This window comes from Dryobates pubescens, chromosome 4 (genome assembly GCF_014839835.1).
Source record: "Dryobates pubescens isolate bDryPub1 chromosome 4, bDryPub1.pri, whole genome shotgun sequence".
NCBI lineage: Eukaryota > Metazoa > Chordata > Aves > Piciformes > Picidae > Dryobates > Dryobates pubescens.
The window spans coordinates 14,246,989-14,269,783 of NC_071615.1; the positions used below are offsets into that span (position 1 = coordinate 14,246,989).

At 42.2% G+C, this 22,795-nt stretch overlaps 1 protein-coding gene across 1 annotated transcript in view; it reads left to right on the top strand.

Annotated features, from left to right (window-relative positions):
- The window catches only part of USP7 (ubiquitin specific peptidase 7), a 75,486-nt gene that overhangs the window by 24,714 nt on the left and 27,977 nt on the right, over positions 1-22,795 (top strand). The window contains exons 2-7 of the mRNA XM_054180631.1: positions 8,875-8,979; positions 13,849-14,047; positions 14,979-15,117; positions 16,527-16,615; positions 17,745-17,853; positions 22,051-22,181. Of these exons, the coding sequence (XP_054036606.1) occupies positions 8,875-8,979; positions 13,849-14,047; positions 14,979-15,117; positions 16,527-16,615; positions 17,745-17,853; positions 22,051-22,181 (772 nt within the window). The remainder of the gene's footprint in view (positions 1-8,874; positions 8,980-13,848; positions 14,048-14,978; positions 15,118-16,526; positions 16,616-17,744; positions 17,854-22,050; positions 22,182-22,795) is intronic.

Genomic DNA, 22,795 nt, shown 5'->3' on the forward strand with positions numbered 1-22,795 from the left:
CAGCAATCTAATGATTGATCAATGTAATAAGTGGTGGCTGCAGCGCTACTGTCTGTCTAGTCATTGCTAAATATTTTGTAGGCATGGCAGAGATGAGTCTGCTTTCAGGAAGTTGTCCCATCCCAGTAATGCTTTCTTCTTCATTTACTGTCTTGCGTAGCATCATCTCCTTCTGCAGGGCATTTGCAGTTCTCAGTCAATAATGCAATAATTATTTGTTTCAGATGACAATTAGAGGGCAAGGGACTTCATATAATACTGTTTCTAATTATTAGTTGTTTTTTTTAAGATCAAATGCTGGCTGCTTGCTCTGTAGTAAATAAATGTCCTTTCCACTTCCTTTCTTTCTTACTAAATTTGCAAAGGCAAGGTTTGAAAGCATTGAAGACCTTTAAACCTTGTCTCTGTTAGTTGTGTTACTCCCTCTGCTTGCAATACCTTTCTCCCTTAAACTGTAAGCTTGTCTCTTGCCTCTTGATACATCTGTAGAAGACTTTTCCCTCTAAGACTTAGTCATTATCCTTCATAGCTTTCTTGTTTAGAGGTTTGCATCACTATATAGACCTTTGGACACCAGAACAAGTAATGGAAAACTAATACAAGAAGGAACAAAAATAATAAATTAAACAAAAGCCAACTGCCCATCGCTTAATGTGACAACTTCTAGCTGGACAGTCAAATGATGCGCTATTTACAAGTTAAGGAAACATCTGTGGCAGCAGTTATCTATACCTTGACATCAGTCTGTAGGACCTTTGGGATGATGTACTTCCCTTTCCCTTCTTCCCATTCTATTGATCAAATTAATCTCCAGCTCTGATACTCATTTATCCTTTTTAAAGTGTTCTGGGTGAGTTGCTTTATTTTTTGATGCCTTTGGAAAGGCAGCCTTACTACAGAAATGTGTTGATACCTCTTCAAGTTTCCATTGCAGTAGTTTAGGATTGTCTTGAAATAATGAAACTCTGTAGGATGCTTTTCATTTAGTCCCTTTTCTCTTGAGTCCCTCTGTGCATTAAGTGGTGTTTGTATTCTAACTGCAAGTAGGGATTAGAGGCCAAATAATTTCTCTTGCTCTTGAAAGGCTGAGTTCTTCCAAAGCAAATGAGGGGAAAACTTTGCTTTGAACACTTCTAGTGTATATTGATTATTGAAAGTTAATTTCATTGAGATCATAGAGCTGGGAGTTTGGCTGATTTTGAGGTGTGTGCTTGGGGTTTTGTTTGGTTTGTTGTGGTGGTCTTTGGTTTTGTTTCTTTATAAACCCTGCCTCCTGGGAATAATGTCTAGTTAGCCTGGCTTTCAGAGAATGATTTCAAGGCTTTGGGAGAAAAAGCTGCTGGAGCCCACAGGTTTTCTTGTGAGCTGTTATTCCTGTGACATACAACACAGTCCCACTGGTTCAATACCTGCAGGCTGCTTGCAGGCATGGTCTGGGGGGTGGTCTTTACTACAGAAACTTGAAGTTACTTGTCATGTTGTGTTTTCCTTTTAAAAGCAGCTATTTCTTTTTCTCCTTCACATTTTTAAGTTTCCTGTTTGCTTACAAGAGGTAGTATTCTTGCCTTAAGGTTTCTGATTGAGTCTCATCAGTGATCTCTGCACCACCACAGTTTGGTAACTGCTTCAAACAGTTCAAAAGGCACTGTGTTTAGTGCTGGCTTTAGGAATTGTTCAATTTCTGTGTATCTTGACATGCTGCCCAACAGTTACAGTAGCAAAGGCCAGTTTGGTCATTAAAAAGGTGATATTTAATGTAGTACTTGAAATCATGGAATGGTTCTTCATTATAACTTCTAGCAGTGGGAGGTCATACTAAATTCTCTTCCCTGCCCCAGCCATGTGGCATTATCCATGTGATACTGGCATAATGAATTATGTACCAAAGAGGTAAACTTGTAGATGTTTGAGGTGTTTAAAATAGTGATGCATCTAAAAACATTTGGGTTTAAAACTCTTTTTAAAAAAGAGATTATAGTGTGTTCTGCAGTTGCAGAGGAGTTAAGCAGTGACAACTGAGGAGGTAGCAGCTCAGCAGGGCTGCCCCAAGAGGTCATTACAGGTTTCACTGCTTTTGAGTGACTTTGGACACGGACTGCTTGTTCAATATGCAACTGATCCTTTGATGTTGATTGAATTTGACTGCTACAAGACTGACTTGGCTCATTTTTCATTGAGATGCACATAGCCTGACTTATCTCTTACAACCATATATTTTTTTGCTCAGTTGCTCCCTTTTCTTGTTTACTGAAGCTTCATTCATCCAGCGGAATTCCCACCCACCAATTTCTTGGGTATGTACATATGGTTCTATTTATATTTTAAAAAACCCACAAAACAACCAACTAAACCCCCACCAACAAGCAACAACAACAAAAACAGCCAAGCAAACAAAGAAAACCCCACCAAAAATAGTATTAAAAGACTAAAAAAGAAAAACTAATTAGGTAGGCTTGGCTTCTAGAATGTCAATTTAGCCCAGCTACAGGAGAAAGTCTTGTGTTTTCCACTTCCATTCACCCCTAAAGGCAGAACCCTGGATATGACGTTTGGAGCATCAAAGTCTTCAAGCTGCTGACAGCCATGGATGATTGAATTGTTCAAAAGGGGACTGGTCGTAGCACTTGGTGCCATGGTTTAGTAGTCATGAGGTCTTGGGTGACAGGTTGGACTTGATGATCTTTGAGGTCTTTTCCAACCTTGTTGATTCTATGATTCTATGAATTCTTGTCCTGCTAACCCTACTGGTAGTGGCACTCCCATGTTTCTGGGATAGCCATGGAAATTCTGCATGGAGGTCTATGCAAACTACCTGCAGTGACATGTTAAAGCCCTTGGTACTGGTGACTTCCATCGTGAGGCAGTTGTGCATGATCACTTGTAAGCAAGGTTTTGTTATTGCTATTGCTTCTTCATTGTGGTCTCTTTAACCTCCAAAGGAAACAGAAATGTTTCATAACTTACTAGGGAGGCTGCTTGGGTTTCTTCTCTGTGGTTGCCAGATCTAAAAGCTAGTGACAAACATTATCTATAATTGTTCAAATTTTGAGTATTTGGAGCAGGAGTCATGACTGAAACCTATGAAGTGAGTAGCTTGCTGTCATCATTGCTGAAGCAGAAGCAGTTTTCTGCCCTAACTTAATTGCTGCAAGAGTGGAGTCATTCTGTAGCTTCTGTCCGCATGTGACTGCGAGCACATGTTTATTGCTGAGCAGCGTATCCTACACTCTGGAGAGAGATGAAATTCTGCAGTACTCCCGCTTTCTAACAGGACTTGTGTTGTGCCAAAAGTCACCCAAACCTCACAATCTTGTCTGCTTCCTCACTAATAGGGAAAAAAGTGTAGCAGACTTTGAGATTTTTTTCCCTTCCCTGTCAGTTTGAATTACTGGGACGAGTGGAATTGGTGGAGCAATATCTATTTCAGTGACATTGAGTTCATCTTATTAAACCATCTGAAACAGCACAGTCCTTTTTAATCATTGGTGCTATTTTTGTTCTGATTACTTAACAGTGTGAGTATTTGAGTATGATAATGTTGAAGTCATAGTCCATAACTAAGAGATTTTTTTTTTTTGTTGTTTGGAAGTTGGGGTTTTCATGTTTAATACTTTGTGTACAGGCTGGCATCCCATGGCAAGATTGTAGTTTCAGCCAGGTTTTTGGTTGTTCTTTTTTTAACCCTTAGCATCAATTGTAATAACCATTTTACTTTCATCTCAGCACTTCAGTGGCAGACTCAGTTCATGAGCAATGAAGAAATGTGTGTCTGCAGAGTCATTTATATATAATCCAGTAATTTGTCTAGGGTGACTGACACGTCTTAACTAACTTTCCAAACTATATTGTCATGTGTCAGTTTCTTTCCAGTTGCATGCCTCCATTTTTAGACTTAATTTCATTTTGGCATTCATGATCTTTCAGCAAAGCTCTTGGTTTGTTCAAAATCATTAATATCTCAAATGCCTCTTCTTGGGAGACATCTTAATCTCCAGCACTTTGTCCTGGTTTGAGGCCAGGCAGACCCTCTCTTGCCCTTGAGAAGGGCAAAAGAATGACACTTACAGAAATGGATTGCAAAGTGATGGAAAGTTTAAATGGAAAAGCAGTAAGTGTTTTACAGAAGCTGCAAGCATAGTAACTAAAGAGTCCCAAAGCATACAGAGTCCCTTATAGCATGCCCAAAGCCTCCCAACACTTCCCTTCCCTGCCCCTCCCCACACTCCACCCCTGCTAGGCTAGTCTCAGGCCAGCCAGGTCTGAGACTGCCCTTCCCCCTTCTCCTCCTAGCATTAGGCCTAGCCAGGCCTGAGAGGCCTTGAGACACTCCCTGGCCATTAGCCAATAGGGGGCATCTCCCATGAGAGCAGAGAGGGAAGAAAGAGGAAGAGAATGACTTTGCAGATGGATTTATAGGGCGCAGGATACTATGGGTATGGAATACACTGTTTCCTGTGTACGCCTACTAGGCTGGACCTTCGGGACACTGGAGGGGTCGGCTGTGTGGCCGTAAAAGGCAGCACCCAACCTAAACTGCCACACACTTACAGATGTATTGTTTGTAGTGCAGTGGTATTGCTAAATAGAAAACTATATGTTTCAGAAGAAGTGGTCATCACTACCTGTTGCCTTGTATTCCTTTTTGTAATGAAATAATAGCTATGAAGTTCTGTGTGCTGCATTTTAGGGAGGCAGAAAGCATCTCTGGATGCTCTTCATCAAACAGTCCAACTGTGTCTAAAATTCTGGTACCAAAACCTGCATTTTAAAGATACTTTGCAACGCTGTGTTCCCAGAGTTAATAACATTCCTCGTTCATAAGGTCACTCCATGCTTTGTTGTTACACTTTCTTCTTTTGTGTAACTTGCATTAACTTCTGGTTGATGAACAGATTGTGTTTGTTGACACATTGTGGCTTAGGTTGTAGTGTGTTTGGTAGGAAGGTTTTCCCAGCCAGTGTGGACAGGTATTTCTCTCTGTTTCTTAATCCTGTATTGTATAATTGAATCAGTCTTTGGCATCGTCTTGCTTGAGGCGAAGGAAAACATGTTTCTTAATTAAATCTTGGTATGATTTGACAATTCTTTCCTATGAGCTCTTAAAGAGAACAGAGGAAAATGTAAATTACTGGTTTTCAATGCTATCATTAGAAATAAGTGTTCTCATACTGTATGCTGGCAAATGGTGAACAAGGACTGTGTTTTATTTTTGCAAAACATCTGCTGCAGTAGTTGGGCTTTATTAAAAAGTTTCTAATTTCCTTGATTCACAGAAGCCAAAAACGTTCACTGGTGTTATCTGGGTTCCATATCTACCAGCTGTGTTACAGAATATGTGTCAGTGTATGTCAGAAAAGGCAGCAGTGGCACGCATTGTGATTCAGTTTTTCTTATCACTAAATAGTATCTCTCAGAAGCTGTCTCTGTCTTACATTGACTGCTTTTGCTGTGATCTCTTGTGCATTTTCTTCCTCCTCTCTAACTGTTCATATTTTTGAGGGATGCAGAGCTCTTAGTTAAAGACAGGCCTTTTCCCATAAAATACCCAGATTGAAATCTTCTATTAAAAGCTCATCCAAAATATTTTAGTGAAGAACTGACTGTTCCTTGAGTGTTTGCTTAGGTTTCTTTTTAGATACAAAGTTAGCCTGGAGAAGAGGAGGCTCAGGGCAGACTTTATTGCTCTCTACAACTACCTGAAGGGAGGTTGTAGCCAGGTGCAGCAGAACAAGAGGACATAGTCTCAAGCTGCACCAGGGGAGGTTTAGACTGGAGGTGAGGAAGAAGTTCTTCATAGAAAGAGTGATCATTAGAATGGGCTGCCCAGGGAGGTGGTGGAGTCACCATCCCTGGAGGTGTTTAGGAAGAGACTGGATAGGGTGCTTGGTGCCATGGTTTAGTTGATTAGATAGTGTTGGATGATAGGTTGGACTCGATCTCAGAGGTCTTTTCCAACCTGGTTAACTCGATTCTATTCTAAAGTTGCCTTGATGATAACTTGACAAAACCTGTAAAAAATTCATAGTGTAGAAGTAATGTATGTAACAGTTGGATTGCTGTAGGCATAGCGTGCTTCCAGGCACAAGTGAGCCAGAGGACAGCTTCCTTGTTAAGACTCTTACCATGTTGCTAGAAATCAACTCAGTGAGATCTTTACTTCTTTTCTTTTTGTCCCTTTCTCTGTTCTTGAGTTGCAGCAGTTTAAGCCTGTTCTCCCATTAATTCTGTTGTAATTTCTGTTTGTTTCCACTTGCTGTTATCCCACATTGCCAGTGCAGCTGTCTGCTGGTGGGGCTTCTGCAGCTGTATTGCTCAGCGGCCAGACTTCTGCCAGCATTTTCCTAATGAAATTAAAACCTGGAAACATATTGGGTTTGCTTTTGTACTAATAATGAGAAAAGAGTGTGTGCTTCGTTGTGGGTGCTGCATACAGTACGTTTCAGTGTGTACATTTCGTTCCTGCTTCAGTGAGGTTTGCTGCATCCTGAGAAGCTTATGAAAGCTGTGCTAGAGCATTAACTTTATGATCTTTGGCAGCCCTAATCCAGAAGCGGGTCTCTAGTCTGGTCTGTTTCTGTTCATGCTCAGGGCAGAGGTTACTAGTTCTGTGGCTTTACTGAAACGAGTAGATCAGTGGAATGGGAACGCCAATTGTGTGTACTGTGAACAGAGGAAGCTGCAAAAGCATGTTGCACACACCTACCGCCGCAGGTCTGTGAGGAGAGGGAGGACTGTGCTGCAGTTGGTGGTTTGTCCGACCTCACTTTGGCGCGGCGTTGCCGAAGCCCCGGCCTTAGTTCCCTGGCGTTTCAAAGGCTTCAGCCCCCGCCCCACAGTTCTACGCCTTGTCCGTGCTTGTCATTTTTGTGCAGGGGAGATGCAGCTACCTTCAGACAGGACCGGAGCAGCCGGGCCGGTCGTTTCCGTGCTCTTTCCTCCCCTGGGTCTCCCGAACGGTGGGTTCCGCGCTCCCTGCTCCCCTGGGTGTCCCTCCGACACCAGGCGGTTCGGTTCCGCGCTCTCTTCGCCGCGGGTGGGGGCCCTGCGCGGCCCGGCCTGCGGCGCGGCCGGCTCTGTCCAGGGTGCTGACGAGCCGGGCCGGGCGCCGCGGGGAGCGGTCCTGGGGTATTCCCACTTGAACCCTTCCCGAGGAGAGTCGCCGCATCCCGGGCTGCCCGCGCGGTCGGTAACCTGTCTGAAGTTTTGGGGTGTGAAGGTGTTGGTGTTTACAGAAATCGATGGCCCTGGGGGAGTTGTGGTGCCCTAGAATGTGCAAATCAATAGCATGAAACTTGTCAGTCCCTTTAAAGAGTCTTTTAAGTAGTGCTTGTCCTTAGGATGGTTGCAAGAGGCAATAGTTTTTGCAGCTTGATTATTAAAAGAAAATATTAAGAACATATTTGCTGAAATGGTAGTGGTGTGCTCCAGGGATCAGTGCTGGGCCCCATGCTCTTTAACGTCTTTTTTGATGATCTGGATGAGGGCATTGAGTCCATCAGCAGTAAGTTTGCTGATGACACCAAGCTGGGGGCAGAAGTTGATCTGCTGGAGGGTAGAGAGGCTCTGCAGAGGGACCTCGACAGGCTGGCCAGATGAGCAGAGTCCAACGGCATGAGATTTAACGCATCCAAGTGCCGGGTTCTGCACATTGGCCACAGCAACCCCATGCAGAGCTACAGGCTGGGGTCAGAGTGGCTGGAGAGCAGCCAGGTAGAGAGGGAGCTGGGGGTGCTGGTCAACGGTAGGCTGAACATGAGCCAGCAGTGTGCCCAGGCATCCAAGAGGGCCAATGGCATCCTGGCCTGCATCAGGAACAGTGTGGCCAGCAGGAGCAGGGAGGTCATTCTGCCCCTGTACACTGCACTGGTTAGGCCGCACCTCGAGTACTGTGTCCAGTTCTGGGCCCCTCAGTTTAGGAAGGATGTTGACTTGCTGGAACGAGTCCAGAGAAGAGCAGCAAAGTTGGTGAGGGGTTTGGAACACAAGCCCTATGAGGAGAGACTGAGGGAACTGGGGTTGCTTAGCCTGGAGAAGAGGAGACTCAGGGGTGACCTTATTACTCTCTACAACTACCTGGAGGGAGGTTGTAGACAGGCAGATGTTGGTCTCTTCTCCCAGGCAGCCAGCAGCAGAACAAGAGGACACAGTCTCAGGCTGCACCAGGGGAGGTTTAGGTTGGATGTTAGAAAAAAGTTCTATACAGACAGAGTGATTTGCCATTGGAATGGGCTGCCGGGGGAGATGGTGGAGTCGCCCTCATTGAAGGTGTTCAGGAGGAGACTTGATAGGGTGCTTGGTGCCATGGGTTAGTTGTTTAGGTGGGTTGGATTTGGTTGATGGGTTGGACGTGATGATCTTGAAGGTCTCTTCCAACCTGATTTATTCTATGTATTCTATTAAATGATCCATCAGCTTTTGATGTGCAAGCAACAGAGGGAGGTGTTCAGTTGTTGGATAACTTGGGAAAAGCTTGTTCAGTCAAAGCAATGAAGCTTTAAAACATTGGTGTTTTAGTTTATGGAGGTGTTTCATATCTCTTCTTTTGGTGGTGTTTATGTACTTCTTAAACAGTCACTGTAGCAAATCTCAATAGCAATTTGTCTCTATTTAATGAGACTTGATTATGAGATGGTGACTATAAGGCCATTTGGAAACTGTAAGAATCACTTTAGGTAATGTGTGTTTGTCATCTGCATTAGTAGAGAGTTATTGCTCTGTAAGTTTTCATCTGTTTTGAGAGATTTTTGCAGTACTGTTGTGCTCTAACTAGATGCTGTTTTGCACAAGTATGCCCTTTGTATGTCTCATAAGCATTATCTGAGACAGGAATATTAATATAGTGGATTCATTTTTACTTCTTTTCTTCTGTGTTAGCTGGAGATACAGATGATCCTCCAAGAATTACCCAAAATCCTGTCATTAATGGGAACGTAGCAATGGCTGATGGACATAACAACACTGAAGAAGACATGGAAGACGGTAAGTAAATATTTGATTAAAAAAGTGGGGGGTTGGCTTTCTTATTTTGCTGATATTTGAGGGCAAAATGATCCATGTTTTGTCTGTGCCCTCTGAACTGCAGCTCATTAAAACCCAAAACCCTCTGTGGTTATGACTGCTGAGTTTCTGTATAGGCTTCCTTTTACCATAGCTGTACAATGGGATCAGGCTTGTGATTTTTTTTTCACTTACTTTCTAGGTACTCATTTAAAAACTGCTGAAAGTGGTGCTGTCCATTGTTATGTTTTGTGATATGTCCCTTTAAAACCACTGCAGCTGTTTCTTTGCTGAATAGTGTTTCTGTCAATTATGCAATTCTTTATGTCCTGCTCTCTTGTCAGTCTTTTTATGGTAAGTCAGTGGTTCATCAAAGCTTCTTTGTGGACTTCCAGTGTGGCTAGGAGTTTTGACCCACTCTTCCGTGGGTCATCTTTTAGGGTTAAAATGTGTTTATTAAGCAATACTCTAATAGTTTCTGATTATCATATTTGAATAAGGAGTTGCCTGGCTGCATCTTGGTGCTCTGCATTGACACAGAAAACAGTGTTATTGCAAAATGTTATAATTGCAGAAACATGCCTGAAGCCTTGCATCACGTAAGTGGATGATACCTCTTTTCCAAGTCTTGCAAATCAGATTAGCTGCTTGCTGTTGCATTATTTACACATCAGTGCAATTGCTCTCTTGCTATCCTGGTTTACAGCACAGTGTACGTGTATAATGGACAGCTTGGACATTCACAAGAGAGGGGGAGAATTAAGTGAGACAGTGGCTTCTTGGATAAACATACTTCATTTTCCATGGCTGCTGTTCGTAGCAAGTGGGATCAGTCTGAACTGATAAAGAGTGCATGAAGAGAATTTAGATACCTCTTCAGTGAATATCTTTGAGTTTAATGGTTCCTGTGAAAGAGGTGAGGAGTAGGATCAAAGGTTGATGCTCCATAGAAACCAGCTTTGTGCTGAATTTCTAAGTTCAAGAAACTTTTGAAGTGGTTTTGTTCTTCCTGCTCAGCACAAAAAGCAGTGACTGATGAGACTAGAAAAAAAGTGCAGCTCTTGCCCCCTTTGTGAGGCAACTAACTACAGGCATTGTGAACAAGTAACAGGGGCAGCAGCAGACCACCAGCAAGACTTTCAGATAAGGCTGAGTTCTCCTTAGCGGTGTGACTAGAACCTGTTGTTGCTGTGTATGGTGTCTTAGCAAGGAAAAGAACCAGCTGAAGGAGTGTGCTATGCTTCGTACAGGAAATGACTTTGTGAGCTGGAATAGCAGCTTCTGCAAATAAAATAAAAAACCATAGTATCAGTCAGGGTTGGAAGGGACCACAAGGATCATCTAGTTCCATCCCCCCTGCCATGGGCAGGGACACCCCACCCTACCAACACTGAAACCAAGGTTCTGATCAGATTTTGTTTGCAAGTGCATCCAGTATTTGCAGCAGCACACAGAATTAATTGTCTTAGAAGTTAAAGTTCAAACAGAAGGTCCCTAGCTAAACTAGCTCACAGCTTTGCAATTACCTCCTAAAGTCTTGTTTCTGTGAAGAATTGCAGTGGCTAGGAGGCTTTTGGAAGCATCAGTCTTAGCCATATGCTAGTCCTGCATACCGTATTTGCATCATTATTAAAATATTCATAGAATATTCAGCCAGTTTCTCCATTAATAATTCAGGTTCAGAATATTTTAATAACCTTAGTGTACTTTAAAGGTAGCAACATTCACTAAGAGAAAAAAGGAATCTGCTTTTCTCAAAGGTATAAATGCTTAAGTATGTATTTCAGTCTTAAAATGGATCACATTCTGCTCTCAGGTCTCTGATTTGAAGGATCTTTGTCATAGCAAGGTGATAAATGTGATATTCGTTTCATCAAGGGAAAAAAAACACCTCTTGGATGCAGCTGATATAATCCATTGCATGTAACCTCAGCAAGCATTGTCAGCTGGGTCTGTTCATTTTACCTTGGCCTCAGGATCATGCATCATGGTTGTAGTTGGAGACTTAGAGGAGCCTTACTTGCCAGTCACTGCTGAATTGTGCTGCTGCCAGCTGCAGTCCTCTCTTGGAAGCTGGAGGATATGTCTGTGACGGTGAAAGAAAGCTTTTATTTAGCTTTGTGTTCAGGATACTCATCACACTTGGTATTTAAACTTAATTTTGTAAATATAATTCCCATTTTAATCGATTACACTTGCTAAAAATATAGGCTGCCTGGAAGGAAAAGGAGGTTGTTATTTTCAGGGGTTGTCTTCTGTATTTTTAAAGGAACTTCTATTTTAGGGTTGGTCTATGTTATGAGACTGCGTTTATGTGGAGTAGTTACTAGCGACTGCTCAGAGATCTTACTGAGGAGTACCTTTCTCTGGTGAGCTCTCATGCACCAGCTTTCCTGAAAAGAAATCAGAAATCCAGGCAAACTTTCTGTGAAGCCTCTGCAGATGCTGCGTGGGCTGCGCTTTTAGCTGACACCGTAGCAGCGCTGCTGCATTCTTGTACTGAAGCGCTCTGAAAGCTGCTGCTTCAAAGGAGGCAGAAAGCAAACTTGGTTGGCACATTCTTTGGAAGCTTAGGCTAAGGCCAGAAGCACTGATTTCAGTGATGAACAAGGAGGAGTTCTGGAGTTGGTTTGAGGTAGGTGTGGTGCAAGGCTCAGTTTTAAATCCGTAATGCAGCTACCAGTTTATTGATTCTGCCTCCAAGCAAAGTTGGAGAGGGTAGAGCTCCTTCGGCTGCAGTCTTGTCTAGCTCTTGGTCAAAGGAGACCAGCTCTCTCCTCTGTCAACAGACAAGTGAGTAGGTAAAACAGGTAGGGAACAGTTTGTAGGCAGGTGATAGGCTACTGGTTAGCTACACTTACATGTAGGAGGGGAAAAAAAGAGGAGGAAGTAACTCTGAACTGTTCTGTTAGTGAGGATTCTGACAGCACTGGGTAGAGTGAAGGTCACTGCAGTTGTAGAGGAGGGAGAAAAGCTGTTTTCTATGGTAGTACTATTACTTTTAAGAGATACTTGGGAGTTTTTCAGCTGTCAGTCCATACACAAATAAAATCAGCTGTGCTACCAAGATTAGGATCAGCAGAACAACTGCTTGAAAAGAAAGCTGTCTTATAAAGCAGGGAAATGAAATCTGTCAAAGCTCTCTGGCAGTTGTGGTCAAAATTTTGCTTGCTTTCTGTATTGCAGTGTGTAATCTTTATACCATTGCATGCTGTTATCAGGAGAGTTTACCTTTTTAATGTGAACCTGGTTAAAAAAAATATGGTTCAAGACAGTCTCTGGTGCTATGCAAAGCTTCGAGTGAAGGACTGCTTTCTTTGCACAGGAATAATACATCTGTTGTATACTGTGACCTTGTTGCATAATTTGATCCAATTTCTAGCTTGGTGTCATACCTCAGTGCTTTTGGCTTCAAGTGTTACTGGCTGTGTGATGTACCTGCTCCAGTTCTATGTCACCAGAGGGTGGTGTGAGAAAGGTGGTCTGACCATGGGTACAGTTTGCAGCCTTATATGCTACTCAAACCTCCTTACACCCCTCTCTATGTTTCACAGGTGTTAAGCTGGAACCATAGAAAAGGAGGGGAGTGTCTTATGCACACTCTGTACTTCATCCCTGCCCTGTAAAATTGTTGCAATAAGCTGTAGCTTTTTCCTCTATCTATGAGGCATGTCACAATAAAGAGAGCCCAGCCTTATGCCTTCCTGAAGCTGTTGCAGTCTCTAGCACCCTGTTATAGCTGTGTACAACAGAAGCAGAACAGATTGTGGTATATGAGGAACTGGGGATGTGGGAAGAAGGCAAAATGAGTTTAATTGTGTGTGTCAGAATAAGCTATTAAAAAAAAAAAATAGGAGTGTCTCATTTAACTTTGTTTTGGAGCACTAAAAATCTTTACAATTTTCACATACCACAAAGAGTGAAGGACCCTCCCTGCTCTTGAGCTATTCTTCAGCAAACTGGTGTGAGGCTTTCAAAGAAACCTCAACAGCCAACCAGCAGAGCTCATCTGTTGCAAGCAGAAAACATCTGAACAGTGCCTTGGTATCCACAGGGCAGATTGTGAAAGTCCTTTGCCCACCTTGATGCACGCAAGGAGCTGACTTAAACTGGGCTGTGAAGATGCTACACAAGGAGAGTTAGTGGGCTGTGATTTATGTTGTAAAGCATTTGATGTCTCTATCTTGCTGTACCTTCCAGTATATGAAGGGGCCTTCCAGTATGTGAAGGGGGCTTACAGGAAGGCTGGGGAGGGACTTCTCAGGATCTCAGGTAGTGATAGGACTAGGGGGAATGGAATGAAGCTGGAGGTGGGGAGATTCAGGCTGGGCGTGAGGAGGAAGTTCTTCATAAGAGTGGTGAAGCTCTGGAATGGGTTGTCCAGGGGGATGGTTGAGGCCCAGTCCCCTGGAGGTGTTTAAGCCCAGGCTGGATGAGGCTCTGGCCAGCCTGATCTAGTGTGGGATGTCCCTGCCCATGGCAGAGGGGGTTGGAACTAGATGGTCCTTGTGGTCCCTTCCAACCCTGATTATGATACTATACCTGCTGTGTTAGAAGGAACTTAAGTGGTAGCAAATTCTAGTCCTGAGGAATCATTTAAGAAAACAGTATCCCAAAAGAATGTGTTTCAGTGCTCTCTTCTCCTGAATGGTGTTGGCAATGCAATGAAAAAGAAAAAGATGCTTCAGTTGCTGAGCAGTTCAGTGTCTCTCAAGGTTTAGGGTTGTTTTTTCTCGTGGTTGCTTCCAGTATCCCACTGCATAAAGGATAACTCCTGTGGCCTGATTCTTGAACATGGCATTTTGAAGTGAAGAGCACATCAGGATTTGCAGCTGGTTTTGTGTGTTACAGATACAAGTTGGCGATCAGAAGCAACCTTTCAGTTTACGGTGGAACGCTTCAACAGATTGAGCGAGTCAGTTCTCAGCCCTCCCTGCTTCGTACGGAATTTGCCATGGAAGATCATGGTCATGCCGCGACTCTACCCGGACAGACCGCACCAAAAGAGCGTAGGCTTCTTCCTGCAGTGCAATGCTGAATCTGATTCCACGTAAGGCCCTTTAAATTACTGTACAGCTCTTCATTTGATACCAGTTCATCTCTACTGCAAGAAACGCAAACATCCACCAAAAGGCTTCCTGCGAGAGGAAAGAATCCTCGCCAAGGGGTTGAGTCCCCGTTTTCCTCCCGTCTTTGTAAATCCCAAAGCGTCCTCCCTTTAGGAGGAGCTAAAAATAGCTTCTGTAGCCACAAGTTTGTGGTGGAATTTAGATACATTTCTGTTTGATTGCTGTAGGGAAAGTCTTTGGCCGTTGCCTTGGCATGGGAGAAGTTCTAGGTTCATTTGAAATGGAAGTGGTACTTCTGTAATCCTGCTGGAGTATAAATCCTGCCCTGTAAAGCATGTGAGCAGGTAGCTGCTAGCAACTGAGGCAGAGCAGTGTATGATGTAGTCTTCACCCTGAGTCAAGCTCATCACTCAAGTGAGACATAAACAATCATCAAGAAGTGGTGCTGAGAAAATGAGTGTTGGGGAGTTTGTCTTGGGTGGGGGAGGGTAGAAGCCCAATCTCCTTCCCTTAGCCAAAGCCTGAGTTACCACAATGTAGACACCAAGACTAGTTTGAGTTGGCCTATCCATCCGCATTGGATTAGAAATAGCTCACTTCAGAGAGCAGCTGGCTTCTTAAACCGCTGTTACCTGCAATTGCATGGTAGTACTTTAACACCATTGCCCTAAGAAAGTGTTCATTCCAGCTTCACATTCATATTTTGGCTTCAGAAAGCCCTGGGTATTCATGGCCTCAATAGCAATTAACCAAAGCTTAATGTCTAATAAGGAGAAAAAAATTAATAACCCTCTATGAATAATAATCCTGCATTTGAAAGTAATGTACCAGAAATCTCTTAAACAAAATATATATATATATGACTATAAAAAGCTTGGCTTTGAGTTTCAAATATTTCTTCTGTATTTACAGGTCATGGTCTTGTCATGCACAAGCAGTTCTCAAGATAATAAACTACAAGGATGATGAAAAATCATTCAGCCGTCGTATTAGTCACTTGTTCTTTCACAAGGAGAATGACTGGGGCTTTTCCAACTTCATGGCCTGGAGTGTAAGTTACTGGACATGTATTTATCTCTTACTAGAGGGGGAGCACTTTTGAGCTTGCATTCCTGAATAGTGAGATACCTATAGAAAAGTGCTTCTCCCAAGCTGTCACTTCCTTCTGTCACTGCTGTAGATTTTCAATGTCTTACACATTTCTGTACTTAGTTGTTGTAGATTCTACTTATATTGTGATTTAAGCATTCCCTTGCTATTTGCTGCATATCTGAACGCTTGCTCTTTGTTTTCACCATGTGACAGTGTCACTCTGAAGCAGCATAGATTTTTCTTGCCTTTCCATGTGTTCTTTGTGTATGTGTACAGATACTTAATGCTCTAATAATAGTACTAAGGCTTATCTTGAACTGAGACAGCTTTTGAAGCATTTTCAAAGGTTGAGCCCTTAATTTTTTCATCTGGAATACTGTCCAGAGGAAGCATGGTCTTTGATTACCAGCTCTCTTTTATCCACAGGGAATTGAAATAGTATTGCAAAATCTTAAAAGCCAGGAACAAGTTTCCTGGATTGAGAGATGGAAAAAAAAAGCATTGAACTGTATTAAGCTGAGAAACAGCTTTGTTAATGTCCTTCAGTTTTTCTTCTTCAGTTTGTAAATTAGGAAGTGATGTCTAACTGGATGCAAAGAATCGCAGAATTGTTAGGGTTGGAAGGGACCTCAAGGATCATCTAGTTCCAAACCCCCTGCCATGGGCAGGGACACCTCCCACTAGATCAGGTTGCTCAGAGTCCCATCTAGCCTGGCCTTAAAAACCTTCAGGAATGAGGCTTCCACTGCCTCCCTGAGCAACCTGTTCCAGTGTCTTGCCACCCTCGTGGGGAAGAACTTCTTCCTAACATCCAATCTCAACCTACCCACTTCTAATTCTTTTCTATTCTCCCTAGTCCTATCACTCCCTGACACCCTAAAAAGTCCCTCCCCAGCTTTCTTGTAGGCCCCCTTAAGATACTGGAAGGCCCCAATTAAGTCCCTTGGGAGCCTTCTCTTCTCCAGACTGAGTAGCTCCAACTCCCTCAGTCTATCCTCACAGGAGAGGTGCTCCAGCCCTCAGTTCATCCTTGTGGCCCTTCTCTCAACATGTTACAGCACCTCCAGATCCTTCCTGTATTAGGAGCTCCAGAACTGGATGCAGTACTCCAGGTGGGGTCTCACCAGAGTGGAGCAGAGGGGGAGAATCGCCTCCCTTGCCCCAATGGCTACGCTTCTCTTCCTGCAGCCCAGGATGTGATTGGCTTTCTGGGCTGCAAGTGCACACTGGTGGCTCATGTTGAGCTTCTTATACACCATCACCCCTCAGCTCCTTTTCTTCAGGGCTGCTCTAAAGCCAGTTGCTGCTTCACTACAGTCATGTTGCAAGCTCCAATTTTCATGTTTGTTTGGCATTCCTGTTTTACAGGAAGTTACCGATCCTGAGAAAGGCTTTATAGAAGAGGACAAAGTTACTTTTGAAGTCTATGTTCAAGCAGATGCTCCACATGGAGTGGCGTAAGTATCCTTGGTTTAATGTGAAATTCTGAGACTTGAATGTGGCTTGAGATTATTCAAGACTTTTGTGTTACTAACATTTGTAGCTCTTGTGAGAAATTGTCTCTCTGTCACCTTGAACTGATGAGTTCTCAGGTGGCAGTATTTTTCATTAGTCACGTGGAGATTTGTTTGTAGGTTAAATTGCCATTTACATTAGCCAGCATCATGTTGTGGAACTTGAGCTTTGTACAGTTTGTGATATAGAATAAAATTAACCAGGTTGCAAGAGACCTTTGAGATCCAGTCCAACCTATCATCCAACACCATCTAATCAACTAAACCATGGCACCAAGCACTCCATTCAGTCTCTTCCTAAACACCTCCAGTGATGGTGACTCTACGACCTCCCTGGGCAGCCCATTCCAATGGCCAATCACTCTCTCTATGAAGAACTTCTTCCTAACATCCAGCCTAAATCTCCCCTGGCACAGCTTGAGACTGTGTCCTCTTGTTCTGGTGCTGGTTGCCTGGGAGAAGAGACCAACCCCCACCTGGCTACAACCTCCCTTCAGGTAGTTGTAGAGAGCAATAAGGTCACCCCTGAGCCTCCTCTTCTCCAGGCTAAGCAACCCCAGCTCCCTCAGCCTCTCCTCACAGGGCTTGTGTTCCAAACCCCTCCCCAGCTTTGTTGCCCTTCTCTGGACACATTCCAGCAAGTCAACATATATATAACATCTCTGCAAATCTAGCCTCAACATCTCTTGTCCTACAGGTGGCTTTGCTAACTAACTTGCCCTGGTTTACAGTTGGTTTAAACCTGCCTCATCTGAGGTATTCTTGTTCTTTACGTCACTTCTGAATAGAGTGATTGTACTGAAAGGCAGACTTGCCCTTAGAAGTCCATCTCTGGGTTCCATAATGCATTTTTTTCCTGCCATGTAGAACATCCTGAAAAAGAAAGCTTAACAAAATCACAAAGCAATTAATTGCACAGGCTGTTGTTACTGGCAGGGAGTAGTGTAGTTCAAATGAACTTTAAGTGACATGAAGTGTAGCTGATACCTACTAGCAGCACTACTGTAGGGCAAATGCTTTTTATTATAGTTACTACAGAGCCATTTTGGTTTTAACCACTAACTGTTTCTAGGTGGGATTCAAAGAAGCACACAGGATACGTTGGCTTGAAGAACCAGGGAGCAACTTGTTACATGAACAGTTTGTTACAGACTTTATTTTTCACAAATCAGCTACGAAAGGTAACTAGTATGCTAATTGAAGTATCCAATGTGTTATGTGTATAAATGAGTCAAACCAGAGCTCTATGTTCTTTTTGCCTCTTTCATCCTTTTGGAGAAGTTGTGACTTAGATGCTGATGCACATCTTACTTGATGCTGAGTGCAGGAAGCTTCTCTTTAGAGTTTCTATGGAAGGCAGCCAGAGTGCCTAGAGAAGACCTGAGCTTGAGGGGGATTTGTTGGACTGTATTATGAGTTACCATTGCTATAAATTGTTGGGGGAAAGGTTGACTCAGCCTTTTGAAGATGAGACACAGAATTAATTTCCTTCTTTTGAAACTGAGGAGTCAGTTATGAATTTTACCCCATAAACAGCATAAGAAGACAAACATGTATGACCTCTGTAGTTCATTTGCTTGGTCTGCTAATTTCTATTATGTAGTTGAAGGTTCTGTTATCATGGTTAGTGTTTTTGTAGTGGTGGAAAGCATTCTAAATTCAGTAGTTTAAACAACTGAATTTCATGTTAGCCTCATCTATGGTCGTCTTTTATTTACTGTAGATGTTATTTCTTTGCTGGAAGGAAGAACTACTTTAATATCAGCTTAATAAGTATCTTATCCACAGCCATGGGTAAATACACCAGATAATGTGTCAGTTTAAAATAGGGCACTAGCCTTAATGGGATAAAAACATAAATGATGACTTGGCATTGAAAGTGGCTATGTGGAAGAGGGGATATCCTTGGGAAAAAATGTGACTTGGCACCGCTTAGTTTTCTGTGAGCATCCCACTGATCCTAATTGATCCTTCTGTGCATTCCTGTGCTTATTGTGTCTCTCTTAGTGAAAATGAACTGTCTGAATTAAGCTTTCTCTTGTCTGAACCAGTTGTTACCTTTCCATTAAGCTTTCTTCTCTCCAGAATTTCCTTTTTTTAATGTACCTACCTTCCACTGTCTTAGTTTCTTCCACCATCTTATCATTATTTTCATCAGTGTTGCCTGCAAGTGTCCCAGTTGGGATTTCTTTTTGCTCTTTTGTGAAGTGTTGCTTACTCTGAAGCATTGGGGAAAAAAACAGCACATCAAACTGCAGTAGACTGTAACTGAGATCTTACCAATGCCAAGTACAAGAAATAAATATTGACTTGTTTTACAAGAGGTCTGATTTTTATCATTCATTATAATGCCTGTTCTTTTTGCTCAGCACTCCTAATGTTTGTGCATTTTGTGATTTTTTTTTTTTTGACCTCACTTTGCTCTTGAAAGAAAAATGTGGTTTTATAATAGCTACATCTAATTCAATTGAGTAGTTCCTTTCAAGACTGTCTTGTAGTCACTGAATCAATATGTGCCATGAAGTAATCTTGTTCTGTGAAGAAGAAATTCTTTTTGTGATACAGATTTGTTTCAAGTGAACTAATCTCTTCAGGCATTCCCCTGCGCTTCTCCCTCAGCCCACAAGTAAACGTCGGCTTTTAGGGAGTGTAAATATCTTCATGGTGACCATATGAGAAGGCTTGATTTACTAGCTGGCAACTCCAGCTTCTTTTATGGAAATGTAACTGCACATCAGCTGGAATGCCCAATTTTCTCATTCTTGAGGTTTTTGGAGCCCCTAGAGTAAGAACAGACTCCAGTGGTAGCTGTAGACAGCTTTAATACCCATTTGTCATTATTAAAGATAAGGAGAATCAGCAGTTTTCTTGTCTGAAAAAGACTTTTTTTTTGTTTTCAGTTTGAGAAAACTTGTTCCTCTTAAAGCCAAACAAAATAAAAGTGACCTCAGTTTGCTTATCACCAGTTCCACATTGCTCTTAGTCCTTCTGACTTAGAAGAGGTAATGATTTCTATCGCTGTTACTGGGAGACCGGTTGTTAACAGAGAAGCTGTTGTCAGGAGTAGAGCTGGTAAAGCAATGAAGGATAGCAAAGGCAAGCATATACCTATGGAGAGTAAAACTCTGGTGAAGCATGGGAAGGGATTGATGGAGAGGTCCTTTCTTCTTTGCCCTGTTTCCAGCCAACAGATGGGAGGTTCTTGGCTATTTGAAATTACACCTCTCTCTATTTGCAACCAGGTGGCTGCAGTGGTAGCTGGTAAAACCAAGGAACTTTCCCTTCAGTGTGTGTCTGTCTGTGACTTGAATATAGTCCGCCTAGAGAAGGGTTAGAGGTAATTTCCTAAATGGGTCCAGGTTTGATCTTGGACAATATTCCAGGAATCTTCCTATGTCTTGTCATTTGTGCCTCCAGCTAGGCCATTTGAAAATGCTTTGCTGGTTCCCTTGAGAAATTCCCAGCAATTCAAGAGCACGTTGCAGAATGTTTAGATAGCTTTACCAAAGGCAGAAATACTGGCCCAGGACAGTTCTCCCTCCCCTGTCTCTCCTCAAGGTATCCAATATGTTACCTTGTTTTGGAATGTCATACACAGTATTTCCTTCCCTTCTTCAAGTAATTGTCTTGACTTCAAGCAATGTGCTCAAGATTCTGCAGCATTCTTTTACCATGCAAATATCTAAACTATTCTTGATATCTCTGTCTATTGCTTAAAGCCATTGCCTATACATGTCCTTGTCACTCTTTTGTGCTCATTGCCTGAGGGAGCTTCTCAGGTGTTAAATTAGAGATTCTGGTTTCTTCCAAAGGGTCAAAATGCCCTGCTCCTTGGTCTTGAGGTGTAGCTTTCAGAGTTTAGGAGGGGAAGGTGTGAAAGTAAAGGTCTGTAGAGGATGTTTTTTGAAAAGTCATTTGTTTTAGCTTGGAGAAACACTCAAGCTTTGAGAAGATACCACTTAGCTGCACAGAATGAAGAACCAAAGAAAGGCCATGTGTTGAATGTTTAGTTTGTAGTAACACATGTAGAATTTCAGAAGTAAAACTGTTGGGTTTGTTCAGTGGCAGCTGGCATGTAGTAGTTTATAAATTGTCACTATTATTTTAATATGACTTGAGAGATATAGGGAAGGAATTAATTGTCCAGATGTTATGTGAGGAAAGCAAATAGGAATTAAATGCAAAGGATCTGATTTGATTAGTGACCAAGGTTGACCAAGGTAAATTAGGTTCTTTTACTTCATCATAGTGATAGTTTCTTATTAATGTTATTCTTCTAAGTATTCATGTTGCTGTACCAAAATGGAGTGTGAAACTAGCCTGCCAAAATTCTTAACTTTTCTGGCCTTTTTTGCCTTCTTCCTTCCTTTCTTTTTATTGTGTCATTCATTTGTGCTCTTTTTGTATCAGCTTTGTCTTCTAATGTCTGTCTCATCTGGTTCCCATCACCTCTGTACTGAGCTTTCATGTAACAATGAATGTTTCTCCAACAATTGAGCTGGGTACTGGAAGTTCTAACTTGGGTCTGTGTATAGGGAAATGAAATTTCTCTTTTTTCATGCCTTGTTACCTAATCTTCTTCCAGATCTGTCTGGGTTTTCTTTTTCTCTTTGTTTTCTAAATGAGCATCTCCCCGTGAATCCTTTTTCTTTGCCGGTGATTTTCCCCTAGATATATTGGTGTACAGTTTTTTAAAGAGTGAATCTCATTTCAGTGCCTATTGAATTCTCCTAATTCCTGGTTTGTCTATTTGTGTCATTTCTTTGTTCTCAATCCCTCCCAGATCAGTGTAGTCAGTGAATTGAATTGTTAAGCTGTTTATTTGCTGGACAGCAGTGACGTTAAGTAGGAATGAATCTATTGAGCAATCTTGGAGCTTCCTCTAACAGGCTTCTCTCCATGTAGAGCATTTCTAGTTTCCTTCACTTGTTGCCATTTACAGTGTGGTTTGGGTTTTTTCTTCCCTGTAGGTGGCAATATTCACAGGGAGCCAAGCTGCAGCACACAAGTGAGGTTATTTTGAAAAGCCTGGTCCTGCTGTGATGATTGCATAGACATACCAGACGTAATGAGTTGTTTGAAGGTGTTCAATACTTCAGTGCATTTACTTTGCTAGGATGGAATAAGGGAACTGCTTAGATAAAATAGCCATGGATGGAACCTGTTGTTCACATCTTTCTAACCACTGTGCTCTAAGAAGAGGCATTCCAGACAATTACTGTTTTTACACTACATGATGAGCTTGTTTTCTCAGCCTCTTTTGCAATGATGATTAAATGGAGTGTTATGAAGGAAGTCACTGAAGAGGAAAGAATGTATTAGACAATATGAGCAATAAACTTTTCCTTAGATACTAATTGTACTAAATGCTTTTTCAGGCTGTGTACATGATGCCCACAGAAGGAGATGATTCATCCAAAAGTGTTCCTTTAGCCTTGCAAAGAGTGTTTTATGAGCTGCAACATAGTGACAAACCAGTTGGAACTAAAAAGTTAACGAAATCTTTTGGGTAAGTTTCAGAAATATTTATTGGGATATTTATTGGGAAATTACAGGCTTCATAAAGCTTTTCTTTTTCATAAAGCTTTTTCTTTTATTGAAATTAGGCTATTTTTAGAGAGGTGCAAAGAAGTGTTAATATAGCATTACGTTAATTGCTAACTTTTCCTAGCTTACTTGGGTAGGTTTTTATTTATAGTCAGTACTAAAGACAGCTGATCCGAAAGTCAGGTTTTGAGGGGAGGGGAGCAGTACCCAGTCAAGCATGGTTGTTAATAGCAGGGTTTTAATTTACCTGTTACCTGAAAATTGTGTGATGTTTTTGACTGTAAAATTTGGGACAACGCATATTGTTGAGATGCTGTAGTCCATGCATTGTTAATGGCTCTTAAAATACAGGTCTGTCTTAAGTGTAGGGAAAGAGCAGTGATCTGCACTGATGGCTGCTGTAACATGGCCCAAAGATGCACATGTTTTTGCCTGTGGACAATTTAGAAATGTTTAATGCTCCATTCTGTTACTTGAAGCTTAGAAGGAGTGTCTGTTGAATGAAGGTGTCAGAGCACACATACAAAGTTAATTCTTTGCGTTTTCCTCATTCTGGCGCACTCTTTTCCTCTACAG